The sequence below is a fragment of the Urocampus carinirostris genome, chromosome 12 (genome assembly GCF_059441175.1).
Source record: "Urocampus carinirostris isolate Australia breed hairy pipefish chromosome 12, RoL_Ucar_1.0, whole genome shotgun sequence".
Classification (NCBI taxonomy): Eukaryota; Metazoa; Chordata; class Actinopteri; order Syngnathiformes; family Syngnathidae; genus Urocampus; species Urocampus carinirostris.
The window spans coordinates 3,591,834-3,611,683 of record NC_142360.1 but is presented as its reverse complement, the minus strand read 5'-3'; the positions used below and the strand labels follow the sequence as shown (position 1 = coordinate 3,611,683).

Below are 19,850 nucleotides of genomic sequence, written 5' to 3'. Positions count from 1 at the left end.
GGCAAAATATATTTTTAAGTGCATTTTATTACACTGTATGACATAAGATGATTTGATAAATGTCATGAAAAAAAATGCCAGCGCCTTTGTTCCATATCAACACATATACCACTTTAAACCTGTCTCACTCCCACAGTTACTTAAGGTCATTGTGGCTTATTTTGTGAGCTCGTAGGGAGTGTGCTGTGTTCCATAGTTAATTGTTCTGTGTGCTTGGCTTGCGTTTGTGGGTAATTACAGTTTGTTGTGTGGCTTTTTATCATGTGTCTCAACAGTGAACATACATTATTTAATGAGCTTTCATATAAAGGATTATTTAGTGATGTACAGCCAAAACAGGGCCTGTTGGTGTGACACCTTGACTGTAAACTGTAGGTAAAACTGTGCCCTTTATATACTGGACAAGTATAAAAAGAGTAGCTTCTGATATGCACACACCAAACTTTCCCTGGAGCTTACCCTGAATTGGATCACAATGGACGAATTTGCATCAGACATATTTTATCACCGAGCAATGTGTGTTCATGAAAAGACCCAATATGGTTCGCAAGCCATAAGTTCCCCAACCCTGGTTTGGATATTGAAAGTATCACAAAAGCACCTAAGTGAAAGTTATGCTTAAATTGCAGCCTTTCACAAAAAGACATTTTCTTAGAAGCTTTCTTGGAAATGATTATTTTCAAGAATCTTAGCAATATTCAACTGTTGTTTACTAAAGAATAGTAAAAGTTAGAAACACATTTTCTCTAATCATTTTTCCCTTTTGATATGCTCTATGTTTATATAGCTAACATTTTATGTCAGCCTTCAAATGGCTTTTCCAATTTGAGAAAAGCGTCTGGCTCAGGTCAACAGGAATGGAACTTACAAATCTACTGACGAAATGATACACAAAATGACACACGGGTCCGTAATAAAAGCGTAAGAAATGAAGAAATGCTCACCCAAGGCTTGATGAAACTCACCCGACACCGGGGTCATGGGAGTGGCTGGCAAGCTGTTGATGTTGAGCGCCCCCATCTGGTGGATTTGTGTGGTGGGGAAGGCGGCAACGCTCGGCGTCAGGTAACCGCCGTGGCTAGCCGCCATCAGTGCCGCCTGCTGCTGCATGAGCTGAAGAAGAGGGGACAAGGAGGACCGGGAAGATGACGGTAATGGGGAAAATTGATGGATGGAGAGCGCAGGGGGAAGAGAAAGTGGAGCAGAGTAGAAGAAAGGGAAGCGGGAAGAAAAAAAGAAGCCTGTCAGCCTATGTTTAGCGCATCTGTCTGGGCTGGCAGCGGGAAGCCTGTCAGCAGCTGCTCTCGCTCTCATACAAATCAAGATGTTGACGTGTGAGCGTTATCTGTGAGCTCGGGCATACTTGCCATGTGCTCTCCTTGGAAACTTTGCCGTAAAAAACAGGCGGTCGCTCAACAGTTAGCGGGATTTTTTTCGCAGGGAAGCTTAGCTTCAGGGACAAAAAAGTAACTCATTTGGATTTATTATTAATGGAGGTGATGACCCAAAGTGTGCAATGACATCTTGGATGGTTTGGGCATCCCTACTAGGGCTGCAACTAAAGTGAAGTTTACAAAGCAGAACTTTCGTATCATGGCAGTACGGAGATCTTGGTTTTTGCCGTTAATGGGGACCAAAACCACCCGTGGAAAGTGAAAATCCTCCAAGTACCGCTGCACCTTTATAAAAGCCCCTAAAGGGATAAACTTGCCCCAAGATGACATCATTACAGAATAAGAGTATGAGACGGTAACAGAATAACAACTGTAGATCTAGAAATAATAACACAACACATTATGGCAGTTGAATGAATGGTTGTATTGTCAAACTAAAGTAAAATTGGAGGCCTTCTCCTTTCAGTGTAGGAAAGCAATTTAGAGAGCGTCCGGCTAGCTAACGCTAGCATCAGGTAACCTCGAATTGAGCCGGGTTTCCACTATAATTGAAAAAAAGACTGTCACAAATGTAGTGGTTTCGCTCGAGTGGTGGATCCAAGTCATCCATTTCATAATTAATGGACCTGGCGTTGGCAAGAAACAGGGTCTGCAGCTGTGGCTTCGGAGAGTGGTTAGCGTCGCCGCTAGCAGTAAGCCGGACCAGCAGCATTGCTCTTGCCTTGTCCCAGACACCCCCCATATCGTTTCTGGAACCTGATAATAATCCACTAAGCATCCGCTTGCAATTAGCCTTTCTTTGCGTTCTTCTGACTTTCCTTTGAGTCCTATTTAATTGATTAATTTTTTTTTCAATGTAACGGCGCACGGACAGTCAAACTCACCCACCCAACACAAAGCGCCCTCCTTAATCTGTCCCAGATGAACACAATGCACAATACAAGGATATTCATGACAACCAAAACAAAATCAATTCATTTTAAATCTGTGAAGTAGTGAACCCACAATAACCGACAAAAATGTAAAGGGGTTGTTGGACAATTGAACGAAATGGAGTCTGGCTCGCCTCGGTAAAATTCAAGTAACATTTAAGGCAATATGCTTGTGATAAAACACATTATTCATTTTATATGCATATGTTTTGATATAAAAGAGAGCTTGAGGGTTAGGCCAGGCTGAGCTTTACTAACGTATTAGAAATAAAATGCATAGAGTCCGAGAGCAAACATCAGTTGTTAAAATGTTAAAAACAACAAAAACGTTGTTAAAACCTTTTTATTTTAAACCTTTGAGAATTGTTAAGTACTTTTGTTAGAGACTTTGCAGTTGGCAACCGACTGTACTTTTAAAAATACAATTTTTTCTCTATTAAGTATGTTAACAATGCCTTTATATATGTTTTCCACTGGACTGCACTCTGCTTTTATTCCACTTTTACCCTTGGGGGGAAGAGGGGAGTAATTTCACACGCGTGTAATTTCTTTTATTCCAGGATGAAAATGGTGAAAGTAAGAAAATGACAGTCAAATGCAGTCCAAATGCCACCCCAGACCCTAAAAAAGATAAAAAAGGAAGTTTAAGAATATTACATACTTCCAGGTGAAATAAGAGGGCTTTGACAGAGGCCACAATGATTATTTCAGCCGTAAAATGGCATTAGGAAGTAGAATAATTTGAAGTTATGGACGCCACTTTTAATTATCTGATTATTCCACTAGTCGTTTTCATATTACGGTGTGGAACACAATTATTTTTTGGCCCCTTGTAAGGAATTTTCCCCTCCATAATACATCAACAACTAATTATTTCAGGTGCACGTTCCCAAAAACTTCATGTGCATAATGAGTTAGATCTCTAACCTGCCTGTTTGCTATTGGTCATCTGTTAGTCTGCTTCACAGCTTCATGAAGATGATGATATGCTCGTGGCTAAATTCCCTCCCATAATGCTTTTCTTAATCTTTGTTCAGTTCAGATATAACAAATAGTATACTTACCAGATATAATAAACGCACTGAACGCAGAAGCAAAATCATGACAACCATAGAGGTGAAGCTTGAGATTATCAAAAAACAGGAAGAAGGCACACGCATCACTGCTCCAGCAAAATTTATGGCCTTTTTTTGAATACCTCATCTCCTTCCCTCCTGCATCCAACTACTACACCGTACCAGATCAATTCACAACACACCAAAGATAATTATAATTTAATTTTCCTTTACATGTATATGTAAATATTGTTATTTAGTCATATACAAATATATTACATATAAGCATTACTTTATATCATTTTGTTAATAGGTATATACAATTTTATTTGTAAAATTGAGTCGTTTCGACAAGGCAGACTATTTGTATTTTTAAAAAAAATTCGCAAAAACATTTGGGATCAAAAAAGCACAATCGTGACACTATAATAAAGGCGCAATGAAAAGGTTGTTTGCCATATTTGCCCTGGACCCTTGTCAAAGCATGCGTAGCTATGGTTAATTATGCTGCTGATGCTATTTTTAGAGGAAACGAGGAATGAAGTGAATATACAGTACATATCATATTAATAATGTATTGTTTTCTAAAAGTTACATTTGTTTTTTCCTAAACTACATTGAATAAGTGTTCATAAATCACTAGTTTAGTGGGAAAATTTGCTGCTTTATTTAGATGGAGGTGAATAAATAAATACTCGAGTAGTGCCTGATGCATCAGTCCCCAAAAAGCTGGGATCAAATGGACCCCATTTTTTGTATTGATATACTGAACGGCAACATCATTACTGGCACGTGTTAAAAATAGGGACCACATCCAACAGGAGGCGATGTTTCTTATACTATGAGTGACATCCGAATACAGCCCCCCCCCCTTACCCACATTTTTTCTACCCACATACTGTCACTATTAGCAGCCGGTTAAAGCGTCTCCTCTGCTCTCATTTATTATCTGAGCTCAGGCTTCAGTTCAAACGTTCCTGCAAACGTGCACACGCCTTAGCAGAAAAAGGCAGGTCATGCCGCAACACCAATACAGCAGCACGCTTATGAAATGATCTGATCTGCATTTTTATATAGCGCTTTTCAAGTCAATGACTTCCCAAAGCGCTTTACAATGTGCTTCACATTTCCCAATAGCGGCCGTGATCTGTGCAGCCATGTAAGGCGCTAACCTGCTTATTGGGGGTATTGGGGGTTCAGTGTCTTACCCAAGGACACTTCGACATGTAACACGGACAAGCCGGGATTCCTAAAACGATCGCTCTACCTCCTAAGCTACTGCCGCCCCGTGCTGAAATGAAAAAGAGGGAGGAGACGCCATTGTCTGAAAAACGAAACGGCTTTTTACGATGGTCCTAACATGCGTCTGTTGATTTATCATATGTGCGCCCGTCCATGCACCCCATCCATCCACCTATCCTTCCAGGGCTGGCCCAAACTTTAAAGGGGCCCATGGGTGTTTCCAGCCCGTTTTTGGGGTGCTCAAGCCATTGGCGCCTCCAGAATTTTTTTCACCAGGTGGCCAGATGGGGCCACTTAAAATCGTAGGGTGGCACACCAAAACTGAAATCCATAACTGATTTTACAACAATCTAATGATAATCTGGATAACTTGTTGGCTAGTGAGGGGGCACTGGTTCAAGCACCCTCAAATTTAACCAAAGCACCCCCCCCCCAAAAGTTATACCATTCTTAAAACACTCCCCCTTAAGAAAGATCAGAAGAGACTTAAAAGAAAATGCTTAAATAAAAACACGAGATAAAACACATATAAAAAGTAAAACAAAAAATGCGAATAACACGGCGTCGGAATTACTTTACTGACTTGAAATAGTTCAGTCCATTTCATTCTGATTATTTTGGGAATTTTATTTTGTATTTTTGTAGTATTTCTTTTGAATTCTTTAGTATTTCCATAGTAGAAGTTTTGTTGCATAGCATATCTGTAGTATTTCGGTCGTATTTTTGTACTAAAATATTACTGTGGTTTCATTTTTGTAGATTTTTTGTTGGAAATCTCTCCATTCATCCATCGATCCATCCATCCATCCATCCATCCATCCATCCATCCATCCATCCATCCATCCATCCATCCACAAATTGAATTAGTTCCTAGCTAGCAGAGATCAGTTAGTTAGCTACAACAAATAAATAAGCTAGCTAATCAGATAGCCTTCTACTTGGCTTTAAACTCCATCCATCCATCCATCCATCCATCCATCCATCCATCCATCCATCCATCCATCCATCCATCCATCCATCCATCCATCCATCCATCCATCCACATGCCGGTCCACACTTCTATTTAGTTTCTAGCTAGCTGTGGTAAGCAAGCTAGCTGACTCAATTTGGCTAGCTTTCCAGGTCGCTTTAAACTCCATCAATCTGTATATCACCAAATCTATTTAAATACTGGCTAGCTGTGGTTTTCGAGCTAGTTTCCTCAATCAAGTCACTGTTTTTGAGAGACGTTTTAAAACCTACATCCCTTCTATTCACTCGTACCTAATGATGCCCAGCGTGCCCACTTCAGCTCTTCATCACCCTTAGTTAAGGCTCACGGTAAATCTGAAATATACCAGGATTATTTATGTATATGCTATCACTTCAAATTTTCTCCTTACAAAGAATAAAAATGGTCGACTCCGTGTTTTCTTGCTCTGATAAACATTTTCAAAACTTGTCAGAACGACATAAACTGACACAGAAACCACAGTGGATGTTTTATGAAGTCAGCTCATGACAAATGCAATGTCTCCTTGAAGTGTCCATCAAGTTTTTCAATTTGGTCAGTGTTGCAGCCCCCCACAAAACCCCCTCCTGGTTTGACTAAAATCCAATTTACTGACTGTCAAGTCAACTCTATAATCCCGTCCATAGCTGGTGCTTGCACTATACTGTACTCTTTGGTTACAGCTATATACACCTGTTCTCTAAGGTGAAGACAAATTTTGCTGCTTCCTCCCACGGTGGCAACGGAGGAGGATTGCACGTGGCTAATCGTTCGAGCTGGACTCCCATGCTAAGCTAACAGCAGATGTTTGCGCCCTACTTTGTTTAAAAAGAGTCATAAAGAGGATATTGGAGACAAAACTCACTTTTTTAATTTACTGAAATACAGTAGACCCCGGGATACGGCGACAGAGTTAAAGGGATATGGGTTTTTTGGCCCGTCTTTGTGGCATTTTCCCCACTATACTACATCAACAAATTATTTTGCAATTATTTAAAACTTCCTGGTTTGCTGTTGGTTTCTTCCATCATGAACATGTTGATATGCTACATCCCATGATGCCTTTATTTTCATTCGGGTTCAAATCTTGTGTGTTTTGTCAAGACCTAGAAGGTCGGTAATGCAATACTGCTTATTTGCAAGGTGTCTATTCACTTGCAGTGATGCCAAAGGAAAAAACAAAATACCGCTAACCTCAGAAACAAAGCTTGCATGGCCAAGACAATCAACAATCGAGAGTATTATTAAAAATAAGGAGGCATTTTTTATTTTGATGTTTAGAGACCGGGAGTTCAAAAGGCAAGCTACAGCTAATTAGCTAGTTTTCTATTCCCTGCTATATTGCAGTTTCACTTTGCGATACCCACCACAGAACAGATTAATGTTACTGTTCTGGTCGGTAGCGGATTGATGATTTGTTGAGTCATCATTCACTCTTTCTCTTTTTTAAATGCGGTCTTTGCTCAGTGAGGTCTCCCTCTTGTGGCATGTAGAAGAAAATCATGGCTAAGTCGAATTTTGATTATTTATTGAATAACCTTAGTAAACTTTTAGGTAATCCAGGGTTCCAACAATAAAATTCAACACTTTCTTTTATTCTTTTAATGCCTTATGAAATCCAACATAGGAGCAAAAAAACACAATTGAAACAAACAAAATACCACATAAATTAAAGGCCATTATAATTTTGAGTGTAGCATAATCCAAAAACACGCATGGAAAAACATAAGAATCTTGTACTTCCTGGAGATGAAAAAGTGATAATTATTACTAAATCTTTGCATTTTCATTTTTAAGACATTTTAATGCCAAATTGTGACGGTTGCCAGCTGCGGCTCATTGACAGATTGGCTTTCCGCCTTTTTAAACTTAGTGCTCTCAATTTTCCTTTGTCAGTCTGTCAATGAAACTCTGCCCCGCAAGACGTAGGTTCTGACTCGGTCCTGTCTTCCTGTTGGTACTTGTTTCCATTTATATTTGTCCTGTTTAATATCGATTTCCAGTTTCGTTCCCGTCTATTTTGGTCCTGTTTATTATTCTCTCCGGTTTTCGTTCCCGTCTTGTTTGTCCTGTTTATTTTCTATATCCTGTTTCATTATCAATCCTGTCTGTCCGTCCTGTCCGGTATCGACCCCATCCGTCCAATATCTACTCGGGCAATTGGTATCGATCTCGTCGGCCTCTGGCTTCCTATCATTTCACGCCAGACTGCTACCTAACGTGCATGACTCCCCATTTCCCGTAAATTAAAAGGCTTGTGTGAGAACGTCACGCGTTTGGGTCCTGATCCTGTTCTGGTTCATGACATAAATAAGACCTTAATTTTAGAATCATGAATAGAGTACCTTTTAAGACTTTTCAACGATCCGCGGGAACCCTATAATTTTTACAAAATATTTTATACACATATTCCATCGTTTTTTTATCAAGTGACAGTAATTCAATAAAAAGGTTAAATCCCAGTCAGTTAATCTTTATGTACATACATTTTGATATTATTGATGTGTGCTGTGATAATTATTTAGCAATATCATGCGAGTGAAAGAAACGGCTATTGAACAAATAATAGGTGATTATTTAGCTTCTCGTTTTAAAAAAATGTCTTTATTAGTAAAGTAAGAAGTCATTTGACTTTTGTTAAAAAAAAGAGAGAGATGCCACAGTAAAATCCACATTAAAATAAAAAAAGAAAATTCCAACTTTGAAGTTGTGCAATAAAGATTAGCATTCTTTGCGACGGGCTTTTCCGTCCGCCCTGATAAATGAAGCCAAGTATTCCCCTTTTCCTTTTTGTTGGCGTTTGCACTTCAGTGTTCCCGAGAGAAATGTCAAAGCGAGGAGCCGCTAAACGCTCTCGTGTATTCGTCAGCCTGACTGATAATGTGCGCTGGGATTGCAGGGATTTTCAGGGGGAAAAATACAACTTTTAATTTTTTTCAATTCTCCCTTGTGGCTCAACTCGGAAGTTTGCATGGAAATTAACTCATTCAGTGCCAGAAGTATCTCTCAAATGGGAAGTGCCGGTGTCAGGCAATTTTTTGACTCATTTTTAAAGGCCGACAGAAAATTTAGGATTTTAGCTCTATAAGCATTAGACACATCGAAAGAAAGCTGGAACCCTAATCTTTCATTAGAAGAAAGGTTTGCTTCTAGCTTTTACCATTGTGTGGTACTTTGCGGCCTTAATGGATCTCGGGTTGAAAAATCTTAAATGATCTGCTATCCATGATTGCATATTGTTGTGGCGGGGACGAGCAGAGTGCGTTTTTGTACGGCAGCCAAAATGTACACCTAAAAGTCAAGTGAACCTAATGCGGCTGCGATCCATTATCAGCGATACAATATTGCTTCAAGCGTGGATCAGCATAAGGTCAATCTGGCCACCCTAAAATGATATGCACAGTTGTGGGCACAATCCATTATCACTGGTCGATTATTGCTGATGGCAGGGGCCAGTACAGCGCGATTTTCTTTCTGGTTTGGGCCACAGCAGCAAGCTATTGTGGCCTGCCTAAATCGAGCTGCACTCTTTTGGCCGCAAACCATTACCCCCATTTGACTATTGCTGAGTGCAGGGGCAGAGAGAGAACATTTGTGTAGTGCATGGTAGCTCTACCTTTCCCATTTTTTTGCTGCCTAAAATGAACAGCACCCATGTGGCTGCAATACATTATTCCCAGTCGACTTTTGCTGTAAGCGGGGTCCAGCAGAGCGCATGTTAAAAACAGAAATCCATTTTATATATATATATATATATATATATATATATATATATATATATATATATATATATATATATATATACATATAATTTGTTTTTGTACCCAAGTACTTTTACTAAGAATAAAATACATATTTTAATATTGATAATAAATTAATTGTAATATAAAATAAATATATGAACAAAATATAATGATAACATGGATAATAAAAAGGAAAGTGATATTAATAATAACAACTTTTATAATATTGCTCTTAATATTAATAAGGGTACTACGATTAATAATAGTAAGGATAATATATATTAAAAAATAAAACTTAACGTATACTATTCCACATGTAAAATATAATTTTATCAGCCAAGTACCAAAAAGCTTTTTTATTGGTTCTCTCTACCGAAAAGTCAACTAACTGCCCTCTTGCTCCCACAATCCATTATCCCTAATTGCACATTACTGTAACCTGAGACTTTGATCTGATTTACAGCAGTACTTACTAAAATATTTTGAAATAAAAAGATATAATAAATAAAAATGTTTTGCACACACAAAATTAATTCAACCAGTACATGTCCTTGGCTATTGTTATATAATCAAAGTCATTTTTTAATGCAACAATAATTTCACATAGAGTAATTTTTTATATTATCAATAATTACTTTTGAAAATTTCTAATATACTGTAAATGCATCTTCCAGGATTTTTTTAAAACCTTGCCAATTGCACGGCATACCCACGATGCAACAATTTTATTTAAAAAAAAGAAATAGGAAACTACAGTAAATATGCTAGCAGAAATATCATAAATTTGAAATGCATAGGCTTTTAAATTGTTCTGTCCATCCTTTACCGATTTTTTTTCCAGTGCCAAATGTTTGTTGCCGTGCCGACTCACCGCATGTGCGTAAGAGCTGTAGGTGCTGAAGGGAAGGGCGATGGCGGGGTTGAAGATGCCAAACTGTCCCACCATCTGCTGCATGCGTCTGATGGTACGCTCCTTGTCCGTGTCGGCGAATTTTACCACCAGGCTGGATGAGGCTCCCTGGACGGACCAAGGTGAGGGTCGGCAAAGGGGCAGAAAAGGTAAGGGTTAAAGTTCATGCTGGGACAGTCTTACTTTCACACAACCCACAAGAAGTTTAACGTTAATTGAGCGAGTTTGTTTTTAAACACACGTGGACAATCCATCGCATCCACTACAAAGCATTATCTCCAGACAGAAGAGCAGTTTCAGCGACAGACTGCTGTCACTGTCTTGTACTACGGACAGACTGAAGAAATCTTTTCTTCCTCATGCCATGAGGCTCTTTAACTCTACCCGGTAGAGTAAAAGCCCACATTAAGCCACACCACCTACATTGCATATTACCGGATTTTATTACCATATGTATTCCGTGTAGCACTATTTAGATATTCTATATAACACGCTAAAGTGGGCATTTGCACGTCACACTGGGTATTTGTATATTGTATTCTTTTTGCTTTATTATTGTATTGTTCTCAGCTCAGGGATGCTGCTGGAAATGTGAATTTCCCTTCGGGGAAGAAGTATCTTTCTATCTATCTATCTATCTATCTATCTATCTATCTATCTATCTATCTAGTCACACGGAGCAGCGAACAACACTGATAGCCATAGTACACTGCCAAGTGGCTAACATGGTTGGCTAGAGAAGGAAACAGTGGAAAAAAGTAAAACATCCTGTATCACTGGACTCAGCCAACATTACATTCAGGGTTCAGCTGTGGAATTGGCTGTTAAGTGCTCTAAGCAACACCAAGACAAGCTACCTTCGCGAAATGGTCATTCGGGCTTCCGTAGTGGCAAGATGACACCCAAACACATCTGCTTCTTCTTAGGAGGTCTCAAGTTGTGTGATATAATTATACATTTCTGAATCTACCAGTCTTAATCACATGTGTTTTTGCCCATGATTCGAATCAATAGTGTTTTTTTCATACCATATAATACACACTGGTGCCTCCACATAGCATCAAGCTAGCTATTGACATCTTTTTCACTAATTTTCAAACAGGGGGCTCTTATTGTGAGCGACACACAACCTTTTCGCACCGTCAGATCCGATTAATATTTCAGCCTTTTATATGCATCGATTGGTTGCAATCGGGGCGAGGGGCGGGGCGAAAAAAAAGGTCAAATGTAGTGATAAATCTTTTTAGGATTTTAAATGAAAGGTGTGCGGTTAGCTTACATGCTGGGTCCCACATTGACAAAGTGCGGATAATACGCTGTTGACCGCATAGACACGATTGAAAGGTGGAATTGCAGCACTTTTCTTTTCAGGAGGAAGTCAATGGCTCCAGATTGATAGCGGTTCTATTTATAGTTCTCCATGTTTGTCTTTTTTTGGTAATATCATTGTAACCCCCATTTAAAAACAGAGGGCACTTGGTTTGCATTTATTTAAAAAGTCATCACTTTTATTAGAAATGACCTAGAGCGGGGGTCGGAACGTTTTTGACCCAAAGATCCATAATAGCAAAATACTATGGTTTAATTTGAGAGCCGTACCATATAATTCAACACAATTTTCAACAAAACCGCCAAACCTGCTCTCCAGAAAAAAGCTAATTCAGCACGAATGATTTCACCGTGTGACTTTTGGTCAAGGGCAGCACGGCGGCGCAGTGGTTAGCGCGTGTGCGGCACAGTTCTAAGGTCTCGGCAACCTTCTGTGTGGGTTCAAATCCAGCTACCAGACTTCCTGTGCGGAGTTTGTATGTTCTCCCCGTGCTTGCGTGGGTTTCCTCCGGGCACGCCGGTTTCTTCCCACATTCCAAAGACATGCATTTCAGGTCAAATTTATGAAATAAAAATAATACTAGAGTCTGTGTCCCATATCAACAAAAATATCACTTTAAACCCGTCTCGCTCCTGCAATGGCTTAAGATCGTTGGAGCCCATTTTGACCTCTGTGTGCTCGACTGGCAGTTCTGGCTGTTTACAGTTTTTCTGGGTTTTGATATAGTGTCTAAGCAGTAAACCTACATTGTTTTATGAGATTCCATATAGAGTATTCCTTAGCAATGCACAGCCAAAACGGGGTCTGTTGGTGGGGAGTATACTGGACAGAACCATTTATCCTACTATACTTCCTTCTGTACCTCTGACACATTATGACCACTCTTAAACAAAAGCAAGGTTAATTTTGCCACTCTTGTACGTCGTGCGCTTTATCTGTTGTGTCTGTCCGGCTCCTTAGCGTCTGAATCGTTAACTTTATTATCGAGTTTAACAGCGGCCACGTTCCACAAAGGGCAGAGTCGAGCCGAATACAGAGAAGTCCGTCGGCAATCGCTGGGCAGAAAAAGTGAGACAGAGAAGTCAGGCGTGGGAAAACAGGTAGCCAGGGGCAAATGCAATCGAAACCGGACAGGGCAGACGGGATCGATATCAGATACAGGATACACAAGCAGATACCGGACAGGATGGGTCAGACGGGATCGATACCGGATACTGAATACCGGACAGGACGGGACAGACGGGATCGATACCGGATACTGGATACACGAGCAGGATAACAGACAGAGTCAAAATGCAAGTCTTGCGAGTGCAGCGGTTTGTTGATGGACTGACCAGGAGTGAATGAGAGAACTGAGTTTAAATAGGAGAGGAGCCAATTAGGCAACGAGCAGCAGGTGGCGCAAAACGAGCAGGCCCAGGTGAGGGCAATGGGCAATCGTGACAACAACTATTTTGCACAACCTTCCTAAATCAATGCGCATTAGCTAGCTGTGACTGTCCTTGTCGATTTCTCTGCCTCAGAGGTATTATATGCTGATTTAGCTAGCTTGTACCTATATATTTATCTCAAATGATCAAAACTCATCTACCAACTGTCTTGTCTGTCTTCAATTAATAGTGTATCTAGCTAGCTTACTGGATATAGTACATATTTTTTTAACTAATTTACTGTATAGGTTATATTAGAAACAGTGATATAGCCAGACGCCAAATATAGCTTGCTACATATTCATCTCAAAAGATAGAAACTGATCTATATGCTTGACTGCCTTTAGTTGATAGCTAGTTAGCTTACTGAGTAAAGTGCAGAACACATTTGGTTATCTAGATTACTACATAAAGTTATACAGATGTATAACTTGAATTTGCAGTCGTGCTTTAAACCTATTGATATAAAACATCCAGCAATACATAAAACATCACCTAGTGGTGACAAATAATGTCAATTTTAACAACTTTTTTGCACAACCTTCCTGAATTGACTCGAATTAGCGAGCCGTGACCGTCTGCGTCGATTCCTCGGCCCCCGGATATGAGATGCTGATCATATTTCAATAATCAATTTAGCCGAGCTGGAGGTATAAATCCTGCCCATTCACTTTTCTCTCTTTCTCTTTGCAATCCCCTCCCGCATCTCTTGCTTATAGTCAGATGAATAATTCAGCAGCCGATGTGGCGAAAGGTGGAGTAAACAAGTCTATTGCCTAATATCCCCTGAGGATGCCCCAGAGAGACGAGCCCGGGGCCCGAAAGCGCCAGTGCTGATAGCGAAGGGAAAGGACAGTATCTAAGGGAGAATGGACATCAAGAGTCTTTCCCGCAGTCATTTGCACTTAGATTGACTCGCTGGGTTGCGCTCAAATGGCGCAGCTGGCTTTCCAGTGTCCCCTTCCCCTTTCGTGACACATTTGGCCACCATTAATAATGGAATCGTAAAAAGAAAGACACGAGGGGGAGGAGATCGAGCCACCGAGAGCTCAGGATCCACCTGCTTCCAAATCAGAGGTAGGTAGAGTAACCAAAAATTTTACTAGAGTAGAAGTATTAATACTTCAGAAAAATATGACTCAAGTAGAAGTAAAAAGTAGTCATTCAAATAATTACTTAAGTAAAAGTAAAAAAGTATTTGCTGATTTTATTTATTGATTTATTTATTTATTGCACAAGGTTGGGTGCCCTTGCTTTAGAACAGGGGTGTCAAACTCATGTTAACTTGGGGGCAACCCGATAGAACGCACATTTTCTCGGGAGCCGGACTAGTAGATTAGAGGTAAAAAAAGAGAGAAGAAAAAGAGAGAGATAATGTGAGGAACAAATAGATGAAAGAAAATAGTGACAGAGGGGTAGAGAAATAGAGAGAAAGAAAAAAATCCAAAGAGAAAAAGAGAGAGAGAAGGAGAGAAAATAGAAGGAAAGAAGGAGTGAGAGAATGGGAAAGCAGGAAAGAGAGAGAGTAAGAGAGAAAAAAAAGAGAAAAAGGAAAAAAGGAAGAGAGAACAAAGGAAGGGAAAAATACACTGAGACAGAAAGAGACAAAGAGAAACAGATTGAAAGACAGTGATAGAGAGTGAGAGAAAAAGGGAGAAAACAAAGAGAGACAGAGAGAGGAAGAGAGAAATACAAGTACAGCGTTTGTGAGAATCACCTGACTTTGGCAACATCAAGTGGACATATTTCAACCTGCAGCTCGTTTTTCTCATGCACTTCCCTCAGCGTTGTCTCGCGGGCCGAATTTAATCCCTTAGCGAAACTGATCCGGCCCATGGGCCGCCAGTTTGACACCCACACCCCTGCTCTAGACCATTGACATTATTTTACCTTAAATATGCAAATGAGCATTTTTTGGCGTACGTTCAAGACGTGAATGTGTAACAAAAGTGAACTCACAGGCATTGTCTGACTTCCGTGCAGGGCGCCGATTGCTGACTGAGCCTCGGTGTGTGTGGAAAACTTGACAAAGGCGCAACCTGCAGGACACAAACACACGATCAGTCAAGGAAGGTGAAAAAGTCGACTGTATGTAAATAAAAGATGTGGAAGAGTTTCCGACAGCAGCCAAGAAAAAAAAAAAATCTCCGCCTGCCTAGCGGGCGAGCGTGACAAGCAGGCTGAAAATATAGGCGAAAAGGTTCACGAAAAACAGTTCTTTTTAGCTGCATTTTAAACACAAATCCGACTGCCAACCATATCTAGCACCTATACTGTTAGGCCAGCTGTTAGCAACCCAAATCGTTGAGAGAACCATATTGGACCCCCCCAAAAAATACATGTTTCGGTACTAAATAGTGCAAAGGCCACCCAGTTGGATATGAATTTCTAAAACAGCAGTTTAGCTAGATGAGTTGCTAAATAGCTAAAACAGTAGCTTGATAGTTAGCTCGAAAGGTAAACAGGTAAAAATAAAAGGTGGTTAGATAGCTAGCTAAAAGAGTAAAAAGCCATCCAAATAGAAAGCTAAAAACAAAGCCAGATAGCTAGAAATGTGCCCAAAATTAAGCTTGATAACTAGCAAAAAAGGTAAAATGTAAGCTAGAAAGCGTGCGAAAAAAAGTAAAAAGCTAGCTTGCTAAATAGATAAAAAAAATGTAGTCTTATAGCTAGCTACAAAGCTAAAGAGGTAGCCAGATATCTAGCTAAAAAAACGTTTTTTGCTCATTGGCTTTATAAAACCCATAAATAAGAATTTAATTTGTTTTAATTCCTGTAAAATAAATCAATACAGAGATATATAAACTAATTTGTTTAATACACAGATGGATTTGAATTTTCTACTCTCGTAATGAATTGCTTAAAAAAATAGTTGATAGTTTTTTTGGTCCATTAAGGCAATGAACTAGATATTGATGATCTAAAATAACAATTTATTATGTTATTACTATGTTGTTACGCTGTTATTACCAGGTTGATTATTACAAATAGGGTTAGATTGCCAAATTTTCCCAATAAAGATATAATTATACTAGAAAATCACAATGACCTAGCACAGGTTAGCTATTTTCAGTACAAGTTGGCAGGCAAACAAAAAATTGTGGGAGCTTTTTGGGAGATCTTCTCAGTGAGCCGTGCCAAAAGAGTCAGTTTACTAAATGGAGCTCTCTTCGTGGGTGCAACCAGTAGGGGGCGGTAACAATGCCATAATGACAATGCCATAATGACAAAGCCATGATGACAAAGCCATAATGACAAGCCACCAGACCAGGCGTGTCTGCGTTTTTTACAATTTTTCTTTATTTATTACGTTGTCTAAAGAGTCACTGGCAATAAACATGGTAATGGAAACAATTTCAGGCATTTACAAACATTTTACCCAAAATTCAAACATTTTCTTGACCATGAAAACACAACATTTACAATTCAAGCATTTTCAAAGATTTCAAGCACCCGTACGTGTCATGATTTCCCTATTTGGAACACCTGTGGCAGCTTGATTGGCGCCAACAGCCCGGACAAGCTGATTGGTTGGCCACACCCTTCTTCATTTGCGTGCTGTTGTGTTTTCACTCAGTGAGCGTTTTCGTCCGACTCCATCCCTGTTAAACCTGTTTTCTGCCCGATCCCCGTTTTCGACCCATTTCTGAACCTGACTACGCCTGTTCTGCCTGCCTACGACCACTATTACGAACTCGACATCGCCTCTGATCTCCAGATTCGACGCCTTGTTTCTGGCACAGGTCTGGCAAGCTCCAACGTACTCCTGAATGTCCTTAGCCAAGGAGGGCCACCAAAACATCGAGAAAGGAAGTTGCTGGTGTGGGCTGCTCCCGGGTGGCAGGAAAGGCTGGAGTCGTGCCCCCATTGGAGGATCTCGGGACATAATTCCTCCGGAACAAAAAGGCGATCGTCCGTACATGTACTGGGCATGCTTGATCCTGGAGAGCCTCTCGGACGCGATCCTCAATGTCCCAAGTGATCGTGGCCACCACTCGGTAAGAAGGAAGGATGGACGCCGGCCCCCGGGATTGGTTCTCCTCCTTTTGAAACTGATGAGAGAGAGCATCAGGCTTAACGTTACGAGAACCAGGGCGATAGGAGAGGGTGAAATTAAACCTGGCAAAGAAGAGGGACCAGCGGGACTGTCTCGGGTTTAAACGTTTTGCAGAGCGGATGTACTCCAAATTTTTATGGTCAGTCAACACCAAGAAGGGAATCGCCACCCCCTCCAGCCAGTGACGCCATTACTCTAGTGCCAGTTTGATGGCTAACAATTTGCGATCCCCCACATCATAATTATGCTCAGCGGGGGATAGACGTCGCAAGAAGAAGGCGCGGGGGTGCATCTTGTTATCATCAGCCGACCTCTGGGAAAGCACCGCCACAACTCCCACGTAGGAGGCATCCACCTCAACCACCAGTTGACCAGTTGACCAGGGACTTGCAGGATAGGAGCTGTCGAGAAGCGGTTCTTGAGGGTGGTAAAAGCTTTGTCGGCCGCTGCAGACCATCGGAACGCACCTTTTGGACTGGAGAGCGCCGTGAGGGGCGCTGCTACCGTGCTGTATCCCCGAATGAAGCGACGGTAGAAGTTGGCGAAACCCAGAAACTGTTGAAGCTTCTTCCGGTCATGGGGGACGGGCCAGGAGGTAACCGCTGACACCTTCGTGGGATCCATCTGTAGCTTCCTCTCCGCCACGGTATATCCCAGAAAGGATACGGTCTGAGCATGAAAGTCACATTTCTCCGCCTTCACAAAGAGGGAGTTCTCAAGTAGTTGGCGAAGGACGAGTTGGACGTGCTGCGTGTGTTCTTCCTGGGACTGGGAAAAATTAATATATCACCCAGGTAAACGAAAACAAACCGGTTGAGCACATCACGCAACAAGTCATTAATGAGTGACTGGAAGACAGTTGGTTAATCCAAAAGGCATGAGCAGATACTTATAGTGTCCCGTGGGCGTATTGAAAGCCGCCTGGTACCATGAGGGTCCACCCTACCTTCCACGTGTCCAGGATCAAGCCTGTCAGCCAGAGTCCGCTGGTTCCTGAGACACCTCCTCCTCCGGCCCCTCGCTTTCTGGATGGTGACCCCATCTATACGGTGCGACGCCTTCTCCTATCCCGTCGGAGGGGAAGGGGCTTCCAATACCTGGTGGACTGGGAGGGATACGGTCCTGAGGAGCGCTCGTGGATCCCAGCTCAACAAATTCTGGACCGGTCCCTCATCACGGAGTTCCATCGTCAGCATTCGGACCAGCCTGCTCCTCGCCGAGGTCGTCCTAGGGGTGCCCTATCTCTGCCTGGTCCTTCTTCTGCTCTGCCTCCTGATGATGATGATGATGGGGCTTCAGTCCATTCCGAGGAGTTCTGACGTTTGGTACCTGCCTGTTGGATTACTTTTGTCCTGTTGGATTACCTGCCTGTTGGATCATTTTTTTTTTGTCTGTGGGATTATTTTTTTTTGTTCCTGTCTGTTGGATTACTTTTTTTGTTTCTGTCTGTTGGATTACTTTTCCTTTTTTTTTCCATTGGGACTTCTGGAGCCGTCCCTTGAGGGGGGGTTCTGTCATGATTGCCCTATTTGGAACACCTGTGGCAGCTTGATTGGCTCCAACAGCCCGGACAAGCTGATTGGTTGGCCACACCCTTCTTAAGCCCCTGTCTTCTGTTCAAACTTTGTCAGATCGTTTGCGAGCTGTTGTGTTTTCACTCAGTGAGCGTTTTCGTCCGACTCCATCCCTGTTAAACCTGTTTTCTGCCTGATCCCCGTTTTCGACCCATTTTTTAACCTGACTACGCCTGTTCTGCCTGCCGCCTGCCTACGACCACTATTACGAACTCGAAATCACCTCTGATCTCCAGCCCTGGTCAAACGACGTGCCATTCCCGCCTGCCTTCTTCCAACACGGAAGTGCCATCCTCCCCTTGCTCGATTCCGCTCTTCGCAAGTCCTCGGATCAAGCAATCGAGCAAGCCTAAAATCACTCTCTTTCAATAAAATCAATTGAGTCCTTTGTCCGTTCTGGTCTGTGACAGAACAAACCCTGTTTGGAACTAGTTTGGTAGCTTCTCTTCCCTTTGCCTGATCCCATAGGTACTACATGTACGCCGATCGATACTCAAGTACTCAGCTGAGCATGTCCTTCAATACTATGAGGGCGAAACACGCTTACAACATGTCACTTATCAATTATTCAGCCAGAAAAGTAAAAAATGGAAAATGCACAGTATTTGTTTACAACCCAAAATGCATTTTACGGGACATCTTATAGTTAAAAATACCCATTTTGGAGGGCAGAAGAAAATTGATGGCAGCAGCCAAGGGGTGAAAATGAAGCACAGTATTTTATTGGGGTGATATTTTGATCATCTCCAGCAGTGGTCACCAACATTGTTAAGGCTTATAGCTACTTTATGTTGTCAATTAGCACAAACGGCTAACAATTCATATGCATTTTTAAAAGAACTTGCATTATATTTATCATGTTGTTACCAGGTTGTAATTATTAGAAGTAGGGTTAAAATAGAGTGCACCATATCTTCTGACGCTTTTTCATGTCAAAAAGTAGGCACGCGCGATAATGTGTTAGCATTAAGCTAACAGCATTAAATAGTTGTAAATAATAAGTGTTGGACACGTTACTTTAAGATTTAACTCACTACTTCTTTTGAAAAGTAACTGAGTTCGTAACTGAAATACTCTAAAGTAAAAGTAACTACTTGAGAAGGAATATAACTTACAGTTACTATAAAAAATGTGTTATTTGTCAAAGAATTTGACATTTTTTGAGCAAATACGAAACAATGCGATGTCGTCT

General features: G+C 41.1%; 1 protein-coding gene across 6 annotated transcripts in view; it reads right to left on the bottom strand.

Moving 5' to 3' along the window:
• LOC148354678 (CUGBP Elav-like family member 5) overlaps window positions 1-19,850 on the bottom strand; it is a 492,473-nt gene that overhangs the window by 57,114 nt on the left and 415,509 nt on the right. For 3 of the 6 annotated variants that reach the window (XM_088349927.1, XM_088349933.1, XM_088349932.1), the window contains 3 exons: window positions 14,987-15,066; window positions 10,229-10,375; window positions 945-1,113 (listed from right to left, as the gene is read on the bottom strand). In XM_088349927.1, coding sequence (XP_088206053.1) covers window positions 945-1,113; window positions 10,229-10,375; window positions 14,987-15,066 — 396 coding nt within the window. The remainder of the gene's footprint in view (window positions 1-944; window positions 1,114-10,228; window positions 10,376-14,986; window positions 15,067-19,850) is intronic. The other 3 variants (XM_088349929.1, XM_088349930.1, XM_088349928.1) reach the window with 2 other exon arrangements.